The sequence below is a fragment of the Drosophila mojavensis genome, unplaced genomic scaffold (assembly GCF_018153725.1).
Source record: "Drosophila mojavensis isolate 15081-1352.22 unplaced genomic scaffold, ASM1815372v1 contig_36, whole genome shotgun sequence".
Lineage (NCBI taxonomy): Eukaryota > Metazoa > Arthropoda > Insecta > Diptera > Drosophilidae > Drosophila > Drosophila mojavensis.
Window position 1 is genome coordinate 17,630,160 of NW_025318858.1, and position 15,626 is coordinate 17,645,785.

The 15,626-nt window shown below is 43.5% G+C and overlaps 4 protein-coding genes across 7 annotated transcripts; 2 read left to right on the forward strand and 2 right to left on the reverse strand.

Moving 5' to 3' along the window:
- The first annotated feature begins 7 nt into the window (after positions 1-7).
- LOC6577127 (transport and Golgi organization protein 1) lies at positions 8-6,473 on the forward strand. The gene is made up of 8 exons (XM_032728525.2): positions 8-329; positions 476-2,239; positions 2,324-2,977; positions 3,542-3,966; positions 4,028-4,160; positions 4,235-4,859; positions 5,196-5,297; positions 5,361-6,473. The coding sequence occupies exons 1-8, from the start codon at positions 179-181 to the stop codon at positions 6,097-6,099; spliced, it is 4,593 nt and encodes a 1,530-aa protein (XP_032584416.1). The 5' UTR covers positions 8-178; the 3' UTR covers positions 6,100-6,473.
- Positions 6,474-6,686: 213 nt separating this feature from the next.
- On the reverse strand, positions 6,687-10,271 carry LOC6577128 (retinol-binding protein pinta). 2 transcript variants are annotated; one of them, XM_015165501.2, is made up of 4 exons: positions 10,077-10,271; positions 7,598-7,910; positions 7,166-7,538; positions 6,687-7,100 (listed from the first exon to the last, which is right to left on the reverse strand). In XM_015165501.2, the coding sequence occupies exons 1-4, from the start codon at positions 10,126-10,128 to the stop codon at positions 6,840-6,842; spliced, it is 999 nt and encodes a 332-aa protein (XP_015020987.1). In that variant the 5' UTR covers positions 10,129-10,271; the 3' UTR covers positions 6,687-6,839. The 2 variants fall into 2 exon arrangements, with proteins under 2 accessions (XP_015020987.1, XP_002003097.1); XM_002003061.4 differs by lacking the exon at positions 10,077-10,271 and adding an exon at positions 8,780-8,882.
- Positions 10,272-10,328: 57 nt separating this feature from the next.
- LOC6577129 (ubiquitin conjugation factor E4 A) lies at positions 10,329-13,861 on the forward strand. 3 transcript variants are annotated; one of them, XM_015165502.3, is made up of 4 exons: positions 10,329-10,413; positions 10,498-11,284; positions 11,341-11,729; positions 11,788-13,861. In XM_015165502.3, exons 2-4 carry the CDS (start codon positions 10,507-10,509, stop codon positions 13,660-13,662), a joined length of 3,042 nt encoding a protein of 1,013 aa, XP_015020988.1. In that variant the 5' UTR covers positions 10,329-10,413; positions 10,498-10,506; the 3' UTR covers positions 13,663-13,861. The 3 variants fall into 3 exon arrangements, with proteins under 3 accessions (XP_015020988.1, XP_043864698.1, XP_032584414.1); XM_044008763.1 differs by having other exon boundaries at positions 10,384-10,441; XM_032728523.2 differs by lacking the exon at positions 10,329-10,413 and having other exon boundaries at positions 10,459-11,284.
- Positions 13,862-14,121: 260 nt separating this feature from the next.
- Positions 14,122-15,446, reverse strand: LOC6577130 (ZZ-type zinc finger-containing protein 3). Its single transcript, XM_002003063.4, has one exon. The coding sequence runs from the start codon at positions 15,419-15,421 to the stop codon at positions 14,315-14,317; it is 1,107 nt and encodes a 368-aa protein (XP_002003099.1). The 5' UTR covers positions 15,422-15,446; the 3' UTR covers positions 14,122-14,314.
- Positions 15,447-15,626: the final 180 nt, after the last annotated feature.

Below are 15,626 nucleotides of genomic sequence, written 5' to 3' on the forward strand. Positions count from 1 at the left end.
TTATTTATAACAATATGGCAGCACCGAAAAGCAGCTGTTATGACGAAAAGCCAACTCAGCTAATGTGAAGAAATTTTTTATACACAAAAAAAGTTTTGCACACATACCAAACTACAATTAAGGCCGCGGATTAGTCTAATTAAATTGTAAGCAGTGCAGAAATAAAAAACAATGCAAAATGCGGCCAACAAACGCAAATGCCCCAACAAAGACGCTGTGGAGTGACTTGCCCGTCTACTTGGCCATCGCCTTAACACTTTCCCTTTCAAGTCTTCCAACGACGTGGGCTTTGTCCGACAAAAGACTGTGCGCTGACGAAAAATGTGAACGTAAGTAATGCGCGATATGCGCAGGGAGAAAAACGTTATCTAAAATTGATAAATGCTAAATGCAGTGTAACTAAATGAACGCTGACCCAATTTCTATCTCATATCTCATCAATTATTGTATTTTTATATTCTTCGAACGCGAATAGAGATCATCTCATTAGGTAGTGCTAAGATCAATTATGCATCTGGTGAGAATGGAATGCTGTCATTCAAGACACATGCGCCGGTTCGCATCATGTCCAAAAGCGCCGGCAGCGAGCCCAAGCTGTGGGGCGTCGAGATTAATGGACGTCGCGGTTATGCCAACAAGGACTACATCATGGAGAAGAAAATTCTGATTAAAGATGGGGACCTTAAATATGAAGTGCCTGTGGTTTGGCCACCCAAACCACCATCAGCAGCAGCAACGTCCGTCGCTCCAGCAGATACACCCGCCACTCCAGCAGCAACACCCGCCGCTCCAGAAGCAGTTCCAATCGCCAGTAAGGCACAGGCGGAACAGGAGCCACAGCAGTCGTTGGAACAAGTGCATCCGGTGCAGCCAGTGCTCAATGCTTCCGAAACAAATGAAGATATAGCAACAACAACCACTTCACCGCTGGACACGCTTAAGCTGGCCATTCTGACGGAGCAGGAGCAGAGCACCAGCGGCAGCAATGAAGTGCCTTCACCCATAGCCCCTGTGCAGCCCAATTTACTGCTGGTTGATGGCACGGAACTACCGCTGGAGGCTGTGCCCGCTCTAACGGAACGAAGTCAGAATGCTTCGCATGCGGACGAAATCAAAACGGCAACCAAGAGCAGCAATGCTGAGTTGGCAGATGACCTCACGACAAGCGATGACGAATTCGATTACGAAGACGACGAAGAGAGTTTGAACGACGACGAAGACAACGACAACGAGGCGACGCTGGACAGCAAAGTCAACGACAAGCAATACGACTCGAATGCACAGAGCACAGTAACTGATGAGGCAACAGCAACAACTGCAACGGCAGCAACTCCAGCTGCAATTACAGCGAGAGCTGACCTACCAAAAGGAGTAAATGAAGCTGATTCGCAGCCGCAAGGTAACCCAGCGCAGCCAGAAATATCTGCCAAGCCAATCGACGCTCCGTTGTTTGTAGAAAGGCGCAACGTGACCGCAGTGCTCGAAGATGAACCGCTGCAGACAGAGTCACAAGCTAAAGCAGCCGAAGAGTTGGGACAGAAAGAAAATATACTAGAAATACAATCTGCAGCAGAAGCCAATAAAATTGATAATAATATTAATTTATTTAACATTGAGCCGAAACTTCAGCCGATGTCCCGACAAATCACTGAACCAAACACTCAGGAAAAAGTCGCCGCTGATGCCTTACCCAGCCAAACAGAACCTGTAACTGAAGCAACAACTGAGCAGAAGATTGAAATAGTAGAGCAATTGGAAGATGCAGCAAAAATAAATAGCAGCGACATATTGGTGGAAGGAGAAATCAATGCAGAACAGCTACGAGAGCCACAACCAGAGGCCAAAACAGCTCAAACAAGTGGGAAAGAAGACGTTAAGGTGGATGTCAAAGTAGCTACTGCACCAAAGGTTGAAGATGCCATTGCGCCCAATGAAGCACCTCAGCAGCAAGGGAAAATCGATGCAGAAGCGACACAGCCAAAGACAGAAAAGATTGTGACTCCTGCAGTGCCACAAGCAGCCGATTTAGTGGGCAGCTCAACGGCCAGCTCCACTGTGGAGCCAAAGGTGGCGCCCATTTTGCCATCATTATTCAACCAACAGCATTTCAATAACCCAAACGAATACTACAAACAACTGCTGGAACAGCAACAGCAACAACCACAGGAACAGCAACAGCAGCAACCACAAGAACAGCAACAGCAACAACCACAGGAACAGCAACAGAAGCAACCGCAGGGTCAGCAACAGCAACAACCACAGGAACAGCAACAGAAGCAACCGCAGGGACAGCAACAGCAACAACCACAGCAGAAGGAGGTAGAAGATCAGCAGGACAACAAACAAAAGGAACAGGAAAAACTACAGCAACAACAACTGCAGAACGAAGAGCAACTGCGGCAGCAGAAACAGGAGGAAGAGGAGTATGAGAAATTGAAACAAAAGGAGGAAGAAGAACGACAAAGGGAGGAAGCACAGCGCCAACAGAAGTTAAAAGAGCAGCAGGAGGAGAAAGAGAAGCTGCGACTGCAGGTAGAGGAACAGCGAAAGGAACAGTTGCGAGAGCAAGAACAACGGCGACAACAGTTACAGCAGGAGCGAGAACAGCAACAGCGAGAACTGCAGGAGGAGCTGAAACGTCAGCGCGAGAAGCAAAAGCAACAGCAAGAGGAACACGTACAGTACACCACGCCATCTGCAAGCGCATTCGATAATCCCTATGATGCAGTGTACCAGGCGGAGCCAACTGCAGCGCCGGCAGCTACAACTGGTTCGGTGGAGCCAATCGGCCTGCCGGCAGTGCCCGCCGAGACGCCCAAAGAAGAGGCTGCATCCGGACTGGGATTATTTGGCACCATTATGAACACTGTCAACTCATTCATATCCAACGAACATCACAAGGAACCCAAGACAGAGCCGCTAACTGGCAGCGATGAGTTGCATCGCTTGCTTTATCCAGATGCGCCAACTTCAAAGGGTAAGTGCCAGGGGACTAAACGATACATATATCTTTTTTTTATATATGTTTTTGATAAGTATTTTAGATAACCTATATAATATAATATAACAAAATTTGGAAGGAAAAGTCAAAACATTTTAAGCTGTTTTTTTACAAGTTTCACTGAATCATTCCGGGATTGACATTTAAAACAGTTATCAACTCAACAAATAAAGAAACTAGAAAATTTGTATTAATTTTATTCAATACTTCAAATATAATATTTTTGGCTCAAAATAAATATAGATAGAATAAATACAGTTTAGCCATGTTTTTGTCTATGCAAGATTTGAATATAACCCAAGGTTCGTACCAAAGTTAAGGTTAAAAGGAAACGGTCTTAAAAGACTAAATTATATAGTTTCTATATTTTCATATATCCATAATCTATTAGAAAATACAATATAATTATTAAAATACTTTATTTACATTTGAATATATGAATATATTTTATTTATTAAAACTCTACAGTAAATTTACTATTAATTTATAATTTAATTGTAATTATATCTATATTATACATATATATATATATTCCTATAGAAGATTCCTTCTCTGAGGGTTACTGCACGCGTCCTTCGGATTCCAACTGTCATGCCTCCATTACCCTGGACAACTTTGTGGAGGTGTTGGCCGCGAAAGTGCTGGACCACAGCCTGTTGCTGCTCTGTGTAGTCATCGCGGCTGCCTCGTCGCTGTTCTTCCTGTTCACGTACTATTGTTTCTGCAACAGCAGCCAGGAGGGTGCGCTGCTGTCGAAGCTGAATCATCTGGAGCGCAGTTTGTTGGCGGCACACAAGGAGAACCTCATCATAAAGCACGATCTGATGACAACGCGCACCAAACTGTCCAGCATTGAGGATAATTCCTTTGGCTCAAATGATATGGTCGCAGCCTTGAAAAAACAACTCGAAGCTGAACTCTATGAGAAAGCGCAGCTGCAGGAGCAGGTTAGCTCCCTGGAGAAGGTAAGTTTCTCAAAATATAAATATCTATAAATAATAATAAAATATAAATATGCTTAACTAGGATTTGGATAATGCAGCCGAAGCTGGCTTGGAGCTGAATAAAATGCTGTCCGAAGTTTTGAATAGCCAAAACGGTGACGAGGCTTTCATGAACACCGTCGACGAGCTGCAGCGACAGCTTAACGATCAAGAAAGTAAGTTAATAGTAGCTTAACTTCGACTTGACAAAAAATGAAACTAAACCATTTGCTACATTTATTCGCCACAGAGATCATCATTGACATCAATGCCAGCTTGGCGGAGAAGAGTCGCGAGAATAGCGAACTACAATATTCGTATACGGAATCCACGACGCGCTTGAACAGCGAAATGAAGTCGCTGCAGCAGGATAACTACGAACTGGAAATGGAGAAGTCCAAGCTGCAGACGCGCCTTGACGAAATCCAAGTGGAATCCCAACTGGAGCTCTCCAAGGCTTTGGAGGCGCGTAATTTTGAAATGCAACGGCTGCAGAAACAGATTATGGAACTGAATGCCAAATACGATAAAGAGCATAGTGAACTGCAGACGAGCCTGGCCAAAATCGAGGCGCTGGAAGAGTGCTTGAAGACGATCAAGAAGGATGGCAACGCCAATGTCAAGGAGCTAATATCGACGGCCAAATTGCGCGGCGAACTCAATGCGTTGCAGCAGAAGTTCAAAGCGTTACAAACCAAACTGGAGCAGGAGATGGAGAACAAGGCACGGCTCGAGAGCCAGCTGCAGGCATCCAGCGCAGACGTGGAGCAGCTAAAACAGGACTTCAATCAGTCCGAACGCGATAAGCTGGAGGCGCAAACACGCCTCGAAGTGCTCTCCGGCTATTTCCGTGAGAAGGAAACACAGCTGCAAAAGTGGGTGACATTTAAAATCACTTAGTGGAGCTTAAGCTACGAAAAGTATTGCTTTGAAAAAGTTTAGTTTTGGTTGAGACATGTAAATTATCGTTGTGTGCTTAGAATTCTGAGAAGCTGACCACGGCATGTAGATCAACTAGAGCTCTAATACTCATACCACCCTAGGGCTTTAAATGTTTGCCTAAACTTTCATAGAACTTTTTCAAGAACTTTCCAATTTAGGTCTGTGAGATAATCAATAATCTACATCTTTGTATTTAACTACAAAATTCTCGTAACAGTCTAGCTTGCTAATTCTCAACATTTGCTAATTTTACACTTTTGCCTTTGCAGAGAGCTGAGCTTGCAGGAGTCCAAGTGGCTGCAGCACCAAGGCGAAAATGCCAGCACTGTGGAGACGCTAACGCTGATGAAGAATGAAATTCAGCTGTTGAAGTAAGTGAAAGTCAGTTGATATATAAGCATTTATGCATATCTATAAGAGCAACAATTTGACAGATCTCAAAACGATGAGCTGCGAGCCGAAATTGAGGCGCAGATTGCCTCCCACAAGGCGCAGATGGGCACGCTGGAGAATCGTGCACACGAATCGTGGCTGGCGGCGCGCCAGGCCGATCGGCGACGGGAGGAGGCGCAGGCTGAAGCCGCCGGCTATCGGCGACAGATGACAGCCATGGCCAGCGGAGTGGGCGATGTGTCGGCGGATGTATTGGCCACCAATGGCGGACTGGGCGCGCCGGAGCAGGCAAATGCTCCATCGCCGGTGCCATTACCGCTGCCCTTGCCGGGCTCGCCGGGGCTGCTCAACATGCCCAACCCACTGCCATTCCTGCCGGCGCCTTTCTCGCCGTTCATGGGGCTGCCGCCATTCTTGCCACCACCAGTAGTTGCTGGCGGTGCACGCCCGCCGCCGCTCGGCCGCATGCGCTCGCCGCCGCCGACCTCATCGTCGCGCGATCGCTATTCGCCGCAACGCGACGACCGGGACGACTACAGCGATGATGATGACTACTACGACGATGATGATGATGAGCACGGCACGGATCGCCAGAGGCGACACAGTGGCAGCTGGGGTCGCCCACGCCGTGACTCCTACAGGCACTCGCCGCGCACGTTTCGCTCACTGTCGCCATCGGACAGTCGCTACAATTACAATGAGACGGAAACAGACTTTAGTCCGCCGCCCAGCCCGACTCCCCCGCGCAAGAACAGCTCACGCACCGTCAGCGAAGTTTGAAGCATTGAGGCGGCACCGTGTACTTCACGAGTAGTGGACAAACGTATCCTAACCGAGTAGTTGCAGAAACTCAAAACTAGTTCAAATCTATGTATATTTATTATCGATCATCGGATTAGCTACGACTTAGGGGGACTCACATACTTATACACAAAAACACACACTCACACGATTCCCACATTACGAATCTGAGACATTTTCAAATCAAACATCAAATCAATGGCTCAATGAGAAAAATGATATCAAATGCAAAACTACAAAAAATAAACCAAACATTAAAAACACCAAAAAACAAAAATTGAGAATTTTTCTATTTGAAATCTCTGCTAAATTTACTTAAGCCAGAACTTATTAAAAATATTGTTAATATTTTATTGCCCTTGTATGAGTTTTACAAAATTTGCAATAACAAATTTGTGTTTTTGGTCTGGCACAGCTAATGCCATAAATGTATATTTCCAGGTTTTCTATTGGTTGTTAAGCAGCCAATTAAGTGCAAGACTTTTCTCTAAACGCGTAATTTTTAGGCAAAGCGAAGCAAAAGACTCTGCTCCAATTTAATTGACCCTTTCAATAGAGGATGAATGTATAATGCATCAATCCAAATTCGTACAATTTATTCATAATATGATTATGCAATAAGATTAACATTGCCCATAAATATCAGAATCAAAGAGTTCAGCACGAAAGCCCAGTTGTAAAACTAATTTAGTCTATTTATATTGCTGATTGGCCAAGATCTAATCGATTTCCAGCTTACGAAATGAGCCGACTGCACCGAACGTGGAGCATTTGTCCTGTGGGCGGCTGTCCACGTCGCGCAACTTCTCATCGCAGCCAAAGTGCTGGGAATCCAGAAAATATTGTGCATAGGCGGTGAGCTTTGACTCCATGGCGTGACTGATGTCCGCCATAACGCCATGGGTGCCACCATATTCCGCGGGCAAATAATCAGGCGAAACTAGATTGAAAATGGCATCCGGCTGGGAACTCACGGAAATCTGAGCAAATAAAGAAATATATATGGATTGGATGTATACAGATACTATACAATAGGTCAACCCACTCGACTCTTGATCTTGGCGGGAAAGAACGACTTGAGCGTATTGAAGCCGGCCTCAAACGCTGGCGGCACATTGATGAAGTGGATGGCCTTCTGCCGTGTGGGCATCGCCTCATCGGCATAGGTCGAGAACTTGCGCAGCAACTCCGGCTGCAGGGCGAATAGATGTGTGCCCGTGATACCCTTCATGTCCATGATTTCGACATAGCCCGAAATCGTGGCATTCTCATCCTCAAACATCATGATCTCACCGAACATGGAGCCGACGCGAATAATGTCCTGGAACTTGTATTTGCCCGTGTCGTAGCTGCCAGCGCGTATGATGGTCACACAAGGACCCGTGTCTTCCTCATGCTGTGGTACACGCAGCAGGATGCTAAGGATCAGGATGATAGAGACATATATGTATAGATATAGATATTGATGTCTGCCCACCTCGAGCGCACAATGTCCAAGGCCAATGAATCTGTGGCCAAGCGCCGCTCATTGAAGACCTCCGGTATGGAGGCCTGTAGCGTATAGAAGCGATCGTATTTGTGCTTGGCACGCTCCAGGCTGAATTTGGTGCCGCGCAAAAAGGCCAGCAGGAACTGATGCTCTGTGCAACCTCGCAAATGCGGCTGCTTCAGCACCCAATCTCTCAGCGTCTCCACATCGTCGACGACACGCTGCGGCACCTCGTTCAGCTCCTGCACAGCAATCGCTTGCAGTGCCGGCTTCAAGGGACGTATAAGCAATGTGTTCATGGCTGGCGGAACAATAGAAGCAAAGAAATCGGTAATGATATTTTATTGTTAAGTATGTATGCCTGATAAATACAGAGATTATAGAATCAATTATAGCAATAATAATCATTGTATACATATTGCATTTGTTTGTTGTGGCTTTTAACATTATCACGCATACGACAGGTCAGCCCGCACATTAAATGCACTTCATTTAATAACTTTGTAATCTATATTTTTATCAACACTTTTATTTTAACACATATATATTTATAATTGATTGTTTTTTATTTTTGCCATATTTTAGCAATTCTCTTTTTAATATGGTTGAATTTTTCATTGTTTTAAGTATTTAGTTTAAACATTTCTCTGCGTAATTTTAAAGCATTCATATTTTATTTATTTATATTATACATCATTTATATGGTCATTTATACATTTTATATATTTTTTCTGCATTTATACAAATCGTTGAAATTGCCCACCGTTTCCTATTTTCTATTTCACCATATTTAAAATCCAATAAGTCAATATATACACAATGGTACGAATACTGATATTCTTGTTCAAACTGTTTCGCTAAGTGCAACAAAATTTTTAATTATTATAGATAATATATATTATTATTGATTTAACACATCATAACGGAATACTTAAAGCTTTTTAATTAATTCATTTAATTTAATACTTCAGTGAAATTTTTAAAAATAATTTTTAATGTGAGAAAATTAAAAATATTTTATAATTTTATCAAATGTTTCTTCTTTTTTTTTTATAATATTGTGCAACGATTTGATTTGATCTAATTAGGCGCAAGTGATTTTTTTTTTATCACAAAACGCTTCAGTTGCGATTTTCATATATATTTTTCCCCGGCAGCACGCGTGTTTACCGTTTGGAAATGCAGCACCGACTGATACAAAAGGAAAAACAACAAACGACCAAATCAACGAACTTCGAAATGTTTACTTTTGTTGATCAGAAGCCGATTTAACGATACACGAAGTCTTTTTGTTGTTTCCCATTGCAAGTGGGGTCTTGAGGGTATATTGGTTGCGCTCAAGTGTCTATAACAGACTATTGTGGGCGTGATTGGCACCAAAAGATAATCAGCATTAATAGTCTAGTTGATCTACATAGATTTGATTGAGCTGTCTGTTTTGTGTTTTTGTCTCTCTATCGCCTCTCTATGCTTAGACATCCTTCTGTTTATCCATTCATCCGTCCGTATGTTCATATACATTAACTCGTCGAATTCAGCATTCATATGAAAGCTAGTCTAATCACATCTAATCCAATTAGATTAAATAAAAGTTAATCCAATTAAGTTTTTTTCAAGTTATCGATAGCTTTGGCCCGTTAAATGTTGAATCGATCCATCAATAAGCACCCCAATTTTTACCTCAGTTTTGGGGAAGAAGAAGCACAGCAACAAACAAGTAAAGCTAAAGGCATACGTGGCCTCCCACAAGTGTGGTGAGTGTGTGTCCGTCCGTATGTTTGGGTGCATATGTAACAGGCAAATACTTAAACCGTTCGTCACGGGGCTTAGGGTAGCTGTTAGTCAGTCAATTGTTGTGTTTATTGTATTAATGGCAGACGCTCAACGGGGTAGGAAGCAACCATTTACTTGCAATGTTGAGTGCCAGGCGCCGTTAGTCACATATAATTTGCAGTGGGTGGCTTTTCGACAATTGATTGTCTTAATTGGCTTTGGATTTAGCCACACACATATATATGTACATATATACATATATACATGCACACTTGCATTTTTTAAGTGCATGCACCTGCGCCCTTCCTTTAGCTAGACTTTTATTTGTTCCAATTTTATTGAATAGTCGACGTCATATTTAATTATTTAAATGTTACTGGCGGACTAATTTACTCAATTCGTTTCTTTATGACTTAACAATTAAATGAATTCTGATAATAGATAGAGGTTACTCGAGTGCATCTTCTGTATTATGTTGTATTTGTTTTTGTTTTTATTTTTTTAATTGAGGAAATCAGCTATTGATAATTTATTTTTAAACTTTACTGTATGTATGACATACATAATTAATTATGAAAAATGATATTTTTGATTGAACCTTATTTAATGTAAGATCTTTCATAGTTTTCTATAATTATTTATTTTACTTAAGTATTGCTGCAGAGCAACAAGGGTTTTGTTATATAAAACTTACAATTAAATATTTTAAATTTAAAATTTTTAAGCCATTCATTGAGAAAACTCATATGTTTTATTTATTTTTCAAAAGCAAACCGTTTGCATAAATTAACATTTCAACTAACTGAATAAACTGGTTTCAAAATCTTTTGTTGCCTTGAAATTTAAATTGGAATTTCGCCAAAAATAAAAAATTAGAAACAACGACCATTTCAAAAGAATCTTATAAAAATACTCCAACTTATATAAAAATACAGTTTTTTTTTATTTGGTATTAAGTAGTATTTTCTATGTCGATAACTGTATTCGATATCTCGATTTTTGTGCTAATTGGCATAGTGACACAGTGACAGGTAGCAGAAAATTTACAAATTTCTAATAGTAAATATTCTAGAAAAAAATACTAATGTTAAACTGAATCATTCAATACAATGCAGGTCGCAACAATGTCCAACGTTGGAGACACCGAAAATCCCTTTGCAGCTCTGCTGCAGCAGGGTACCGAGGCCAATGGCGTTTCCAAGCAGCTGATCGAATCAATTTTGCTCTTTACATTGAACAAAGATGTGGACACCAGTCGAAATAAGACGATCCTTTGTCTGGCCGATGTCGTCGTGGCAGACAATAGCAGTGAGGACACCCTTTGCGTTGATCTGCTTGCACACGCTCTATTCGAACGTTTAATGCTGGATGACACGACGAAATATCTACTACCAGCTGAACAGGTAAATCAAAGCCAACAGGAGCAAGCGCTGGAGAAACGAGCTATGATCTATTTGCACGGTGCGTTCGCCAGATGGGAGCAACTACAACGCACTTGCAGTATACAGGACAAAAAGCATGGCAATCAAATACTTGACCTAATTTTAAACAATGCCAGCACCTGCATGCGCCAGCCAGATCTGTTTGCCCCCCAATCCTTTTCCAGCCAGTGGCTGGAGCTATTCGAACAGGCGGACGAGCATGATGTTAGCACGCAGGAATTTCTGGTACGTGTTGTGGGTAAAGTGCTAGAAGAAGTTGAACCTCTGGAAGCGCTGGGAGCTCTCAAGGCCATATTCTATCCCATGCTGAGTGACCTGCAGAAACAATTGGCCAAGGACAATTTGATTACAATACGAAAGAATATATTCTGGATATTTGGTTTCTTTGTGCGCGAGAAACGCGCCAGTGTGCTCGGCGAACTGCTCATTGACTTCACAACACCCAATCCTAAGGCTAAAGGTAAATCTTCAGAAATTCCAATATATCCACAAAATATTTATATTCATTCGATTTAGGTGGCGAGTATATGGATACATTGTTCGGCCAATTGCTGTGCATATCAATTATGCCCAAGACACAAACGGCGCCCTATGAATTCTTTCGCGATATATCATTGATCTCTCAGCAATCGGATCCCACTCTCTGGCAGCTGTTGGCACATCATCAGCAGGCCATGTTCACGCTCATTAAACAACTGCTCGTGCAATCATCCACAACCAAGAAGAAGACACTGCAATGGATTGCCAATTGTCTGGATGCGAATGTGGCGCGCGGCCATCTCTGGAGCACCATAAACTTGAACCTGGAGCAGACCGTACATAGCACTGCCAGCGATGCATTTATGACTAGTCTTAGCGCCGTGCTGATGCGTCTGTGTGCGCCACTCTGCTCGCCTGCCCTGAAGGTACTTGTATATAACCACCTCTAGCGTCCCTTGATATATATATGAAATCCCTCTGCAGGTGCTCTTGGTAGATCCCACTTATTGTGCTGTTTCGGACATAATGGATCGCCTGACTAAGGGTGTCAACATGCTGAAGGCCTATGAGGAAACCTGCCTGCTGCCCATGGAAGAGGGCGAGAAACGTTTGACAGCGGAAAAGTATAATTTTATCACCGAAATCTTCTATATGACGCACAAGGCCTTCGAGTTGGGCAATCGAGCGTGCATTGAACGGTTGACTCGCATGATGCGCGAGCTGCAGAACACCCAAACTGCTTACCAGGATGTGGCAGCCAGTGATCCCAACAATGATTTGACTAAGAATCTGTTTCGCATGCTGCAGGATCAGATGCAACAGGTGCTCTGCATTCGAAATGGCTTGGCCGAGCCGGAAAATGACACGGCGATACTTAAGTTCTTTGAGGCGTCGTCCATTTGGCTGACTGAGATTGCAATGCTGCCTCGCGAATGCTTCGAGGCGGCGCTGGACAAAAAGGATTTTGCACCGCAATTGATGCGCAATCTGGAACTGTTATCGGAGACGCCACCGTTTGTGGCGCCGTATATGAAATCAGTGCCGGAGAATATCATTGACAATATTGCAGCATATTTGAATTTCTGTCGCAGCTTTCCCGGCGATCAGTTCATACAGCTACACACCAGTTCGCACGATGCTTTCTTCAAGATGATTCTGCTGTTTATGGGCAGCTCGGAGCTGGTTAAGAATCCGCATTTGCGCGCCAAATTGGCAGATGCCTTAGAATTTCTCCTGCCCTCGCAGATGTCGGGTAGCAATCGCAAGGTGTTCAACACGCACGTCTTCGATAGCCATCCGGATCGACTGCAGGTGGTGCGCAGTCTGCTCAATGTGTTCGTCAGCATCGAAATGACTGGGCAGTCGGTGCAGTTCGAACAGAAGTTCAACTATCGTCGCCCAATGTACGCCATCATGGAGTTCCTGTGGACCAAGGAGGAGCACGTTGAGTGCTTCAGACAACTGGCCAGGGACGCCGAGAGCAGCATGGAGGCCATTGAGCCGCCGCTCTTCTTGCGCTTCATCAACCTACTTATCAATGATGCTATATTCTTGCTGGACGAGTCCCTCTCCAATCTGGAACAGATCAAGCAGCTGCAGCAGGCTCAGGACAATGGCGAGTGGAACAATCTATCACACAACGAACGACAGCAGCAGACTACCAACTTGCACCATCTGGGCATGCTGGCACGTTTTGACAACATTCTGGGCCGTGACACCATCAATCTGCTGAAGCTGCTGACCAGCGAGATCAAAAGCATCTTCTGCCACAACAGCATGGTGGATCGCATTGCGGCCATGCTGAACTATTTTCTATTGCATTTGGTGGGGCCACAGCGCGAGCGGTTCAAGGTTAAGGACAAGAAAGAGTTCGAGTTCGATCCGGCACAAATGGTGCTGGAGATAGCACACATCTATATAAACCTAAGTACTGACAACAGCTTCTGCCTGGCCGTTTCGCAGGATGGTCGCTCCTACAGCGATCAACTCTTCAGCTATGCCGAAAACATCTTAATACGCATCGGCGGAGGTCAGCTAATAGGGGACATGGCCGAATTTGCGGCCAAGGTGCAGAAAATGGGAAACGATTACAAGGAGGAGCAGGAACTGCTGGCCGATGCTCCCGAAGAGTATCTGGATCCGATTATATCGACGCTCATGACCGATCCGGTGGTGCTGCCCAGTTCCAATGTGACCGTTGATCGGTCCACAATTGCTCGCCATCTGCTGAGCGATCAGACCGATCCCTTCAATCGCGAACCCCTCACCATGGACAAGGTCAAGTCGAATGTGGCGCTCAAGCAGGAGATTGAGCAATGGATCGAGGATAAACGCAATGCGGCGCGTGTCAAGAGTTGAACGATCCAACTGGGCCAGGGCGAACGCGCTTAACCAAAGAATTAGCTCGTTTTTGGGGGGTAACCGGATAAGGCTTTAGTTTAATGTAGGTTTTTCTCCTTACAATTCTAGTTTGTGTACAAGCCACATCTATGTATGAACCGTACATAAACGGCATTTCCAATCCGATTTGCAATTTACAATAAATTCTTCAATTTCATGGGTGAGCTGGTATTCTCAAGTTTTGTGTATATTCAAGCAATGCGAGTACGTGTTTGAATTAATAAATAAATACAAAAAATATAAATATATAAATATAAAAAAATGTAAATATTTTATGTCCGCATTTAGAGGCAACGCATTATATATAAATAAATAAATAATTCTTTGTGTCGTTGCATTTGACAAAATATTTATTGATTTTGGTAATCAGATAAGAGAAAATGAAATGCAATGAATGAAAACGTCTGACAAAGTTTCTATACATAGATTAGTTAAAATATATATACATATGTATATATGATTATATTCCGGACTTCAATATTCAGTGTACACATGTTATTTATACTTCTATATTATCAACTACATCCTTAACATTATTATTAATTATCTTAGTAACTGCATAAAACATTATTTACAAGCTTGATCTATAAATAGAGTATGGTGATTGACATTATATCTCAGACTCCTCGACCACATCATGGCTCATGTGCTCAAACTGTTCGGTGACCAATTGATGGGCCAGACAGTCGCCGCATAAATTGAGATAACAATAGCAACTGTTGCAATGCCAACGCTTACGAGTCACGGCTGACTCCTCGCATTCGGCGCACTTGGGTGCCAATGGATCTGGACTGTAGCCATCCTCTGTTTGCAGCTTTTCGTCTCGTATGGCTGTTAGTATTTTCAGCTGCAGCAACTTTTGACGACGAGTCTCCGTTTCAAGCGTATCGGGTTCCTGCTTTGGTTCAACTTTTATTTGTGATGGTGGCGGTGGTGATGGCGCGACAGGCACAAGATCGTCCAAAGTGTACTCGTCTTCTGGCATTTGTATCTCTATATTCTGTGCCGGGAAAAAGGTTGAGCGGCGCACGCTGAACTTGGGACGGGGTGGGCCGCCCGAGCGACGATACTTGGGTAAACGGCCAGGCACTGGCATGCCGGCATCATGAAGTTTCTGAAAGTACTTTTGCACCCGGCTGAACACCTGCTGAGGCGTACGATTTACCAGAGCTTTGGCGATCTTACTGAATCGCCGCATTTCCACCTCTTCGGGCGGATATTCAATGAGAAGCTGCTCCAGGCGGCGCTGCTCTTCATTTGTCCATAATCGAGTCTGGTTCTTATGGCTATTTTTACTGTTCTTGTCCTCCTCAGTCGGTTGAGAGCTGACCGCAGGCGCCTCGATTTTAACATCTGGCTTTACCATTAATGTGGGCAACTCAGGTAGACGAAGCGTGGTTAAATAATGGGGAGATATCAAAGGCTCGTTGTTGCGCAACCTGTCCAGCAGAAGTTGCGGATTTTCCAGGTAGTTATCGCGCGCTTTCTCCAGTTCCTCAATTTGCTGGTGGACGCGGATCCGTTGCGCCTGTAGAGTGGCTATGGTACGCAAAAGATTGCTGTAGCATTGATTGCCACGCAACGCCAGGTGCTCTGTTTCAAAGTGGAACACATCCTCACTGTCGCCGTTGTCATCGTCGTCGCTATCACTTTCATCATTCTCATCTTTTATGTTGTTTTCATTGATTTCATTTTGTTGATTGTTTTCAGTTTCCATTGTAAGCGCGTTAAATTCAAGGGCACTAGAGATGAGCAAAGATTAAAGTAAATGCAATCAGCTGATATTGGTAAAATTATCGATACTTTACGAACAAGCGCCAATTTACGTTGATTTCAAATATACATTTTATTACATTAATCATAAACTCTATTATATTGCAACGTATTAACAGATTTCTTTAATAGACGTATAAGTCTTTGGT

Coding starts and splice junctions, on each gene's coding strand:
- LOC6577127 (XM_032728525.2), top strand. CDS start 179: ATGCGGCCAACAAACGCAAATGCCCCAACAAAGACGCTGTGGAGTGAC. Junction 4,161..4,234: donor ACAGCTTAACGATCAAGAAA/GTAAGTTAATAG, acceptor TATTCGCCACAG/AGATCATCATTGACATCAAT. Junction 5,298..5,360: donor AATGAAATTCAGCTGTTGAA/GTAAGTGAAAGT, acceptor ACAATTTGACAG/ATCTCAAAACGATGAGCTGC.
- LOC6577128 (XM_015165501.2), bottom strand. CDS start 10,128: ATGAGTTTTCTCAATGAATGGCTTAAAAATTTTAAATTTAAAATATTT. Junction 7,911..10,076: donor TAAATTTAAAATATTTAATT/GTAAGTTTTATA, acceptor TTGTTCCGCCAG/CCATGAACACATTGCTTATA. Junction 7,101..7,165: donor CCGCCAAGATCAAGAGTCGA/GTGGGTTGACCT, acceptor TTATTTGCTCAG/ATTTCCGTGAGTTCCCAGCC.
- LOC6577129 (XM_032728523.2), top strand. CDS start 10,492: ATGCAGGTCGCAACAATGTCCAACGTTGGAGACACCGAAAATCCCTTT. Junction 11,285..11,340: donor ACCCAATCCTAAGGCTAAAG/GTAAATCTTCAG, acceptor CATTCGATTTAG/GTGGCGAGTATATGGATACA. Junction 11,730..11,787: donor TCTGCTCGCCTGCCCTGAAG/GTACTTGTATAT, acceptor ATCCCTCTGCAG/GTGCTCTTGGTAGATCCCAC.
- LOC6577130 (XM_002003063.4), bottom strand. CDS start 15,421: ATGGAAACTGAAAACAATCAACAAAATGAAATCAATGAAAACAACATA.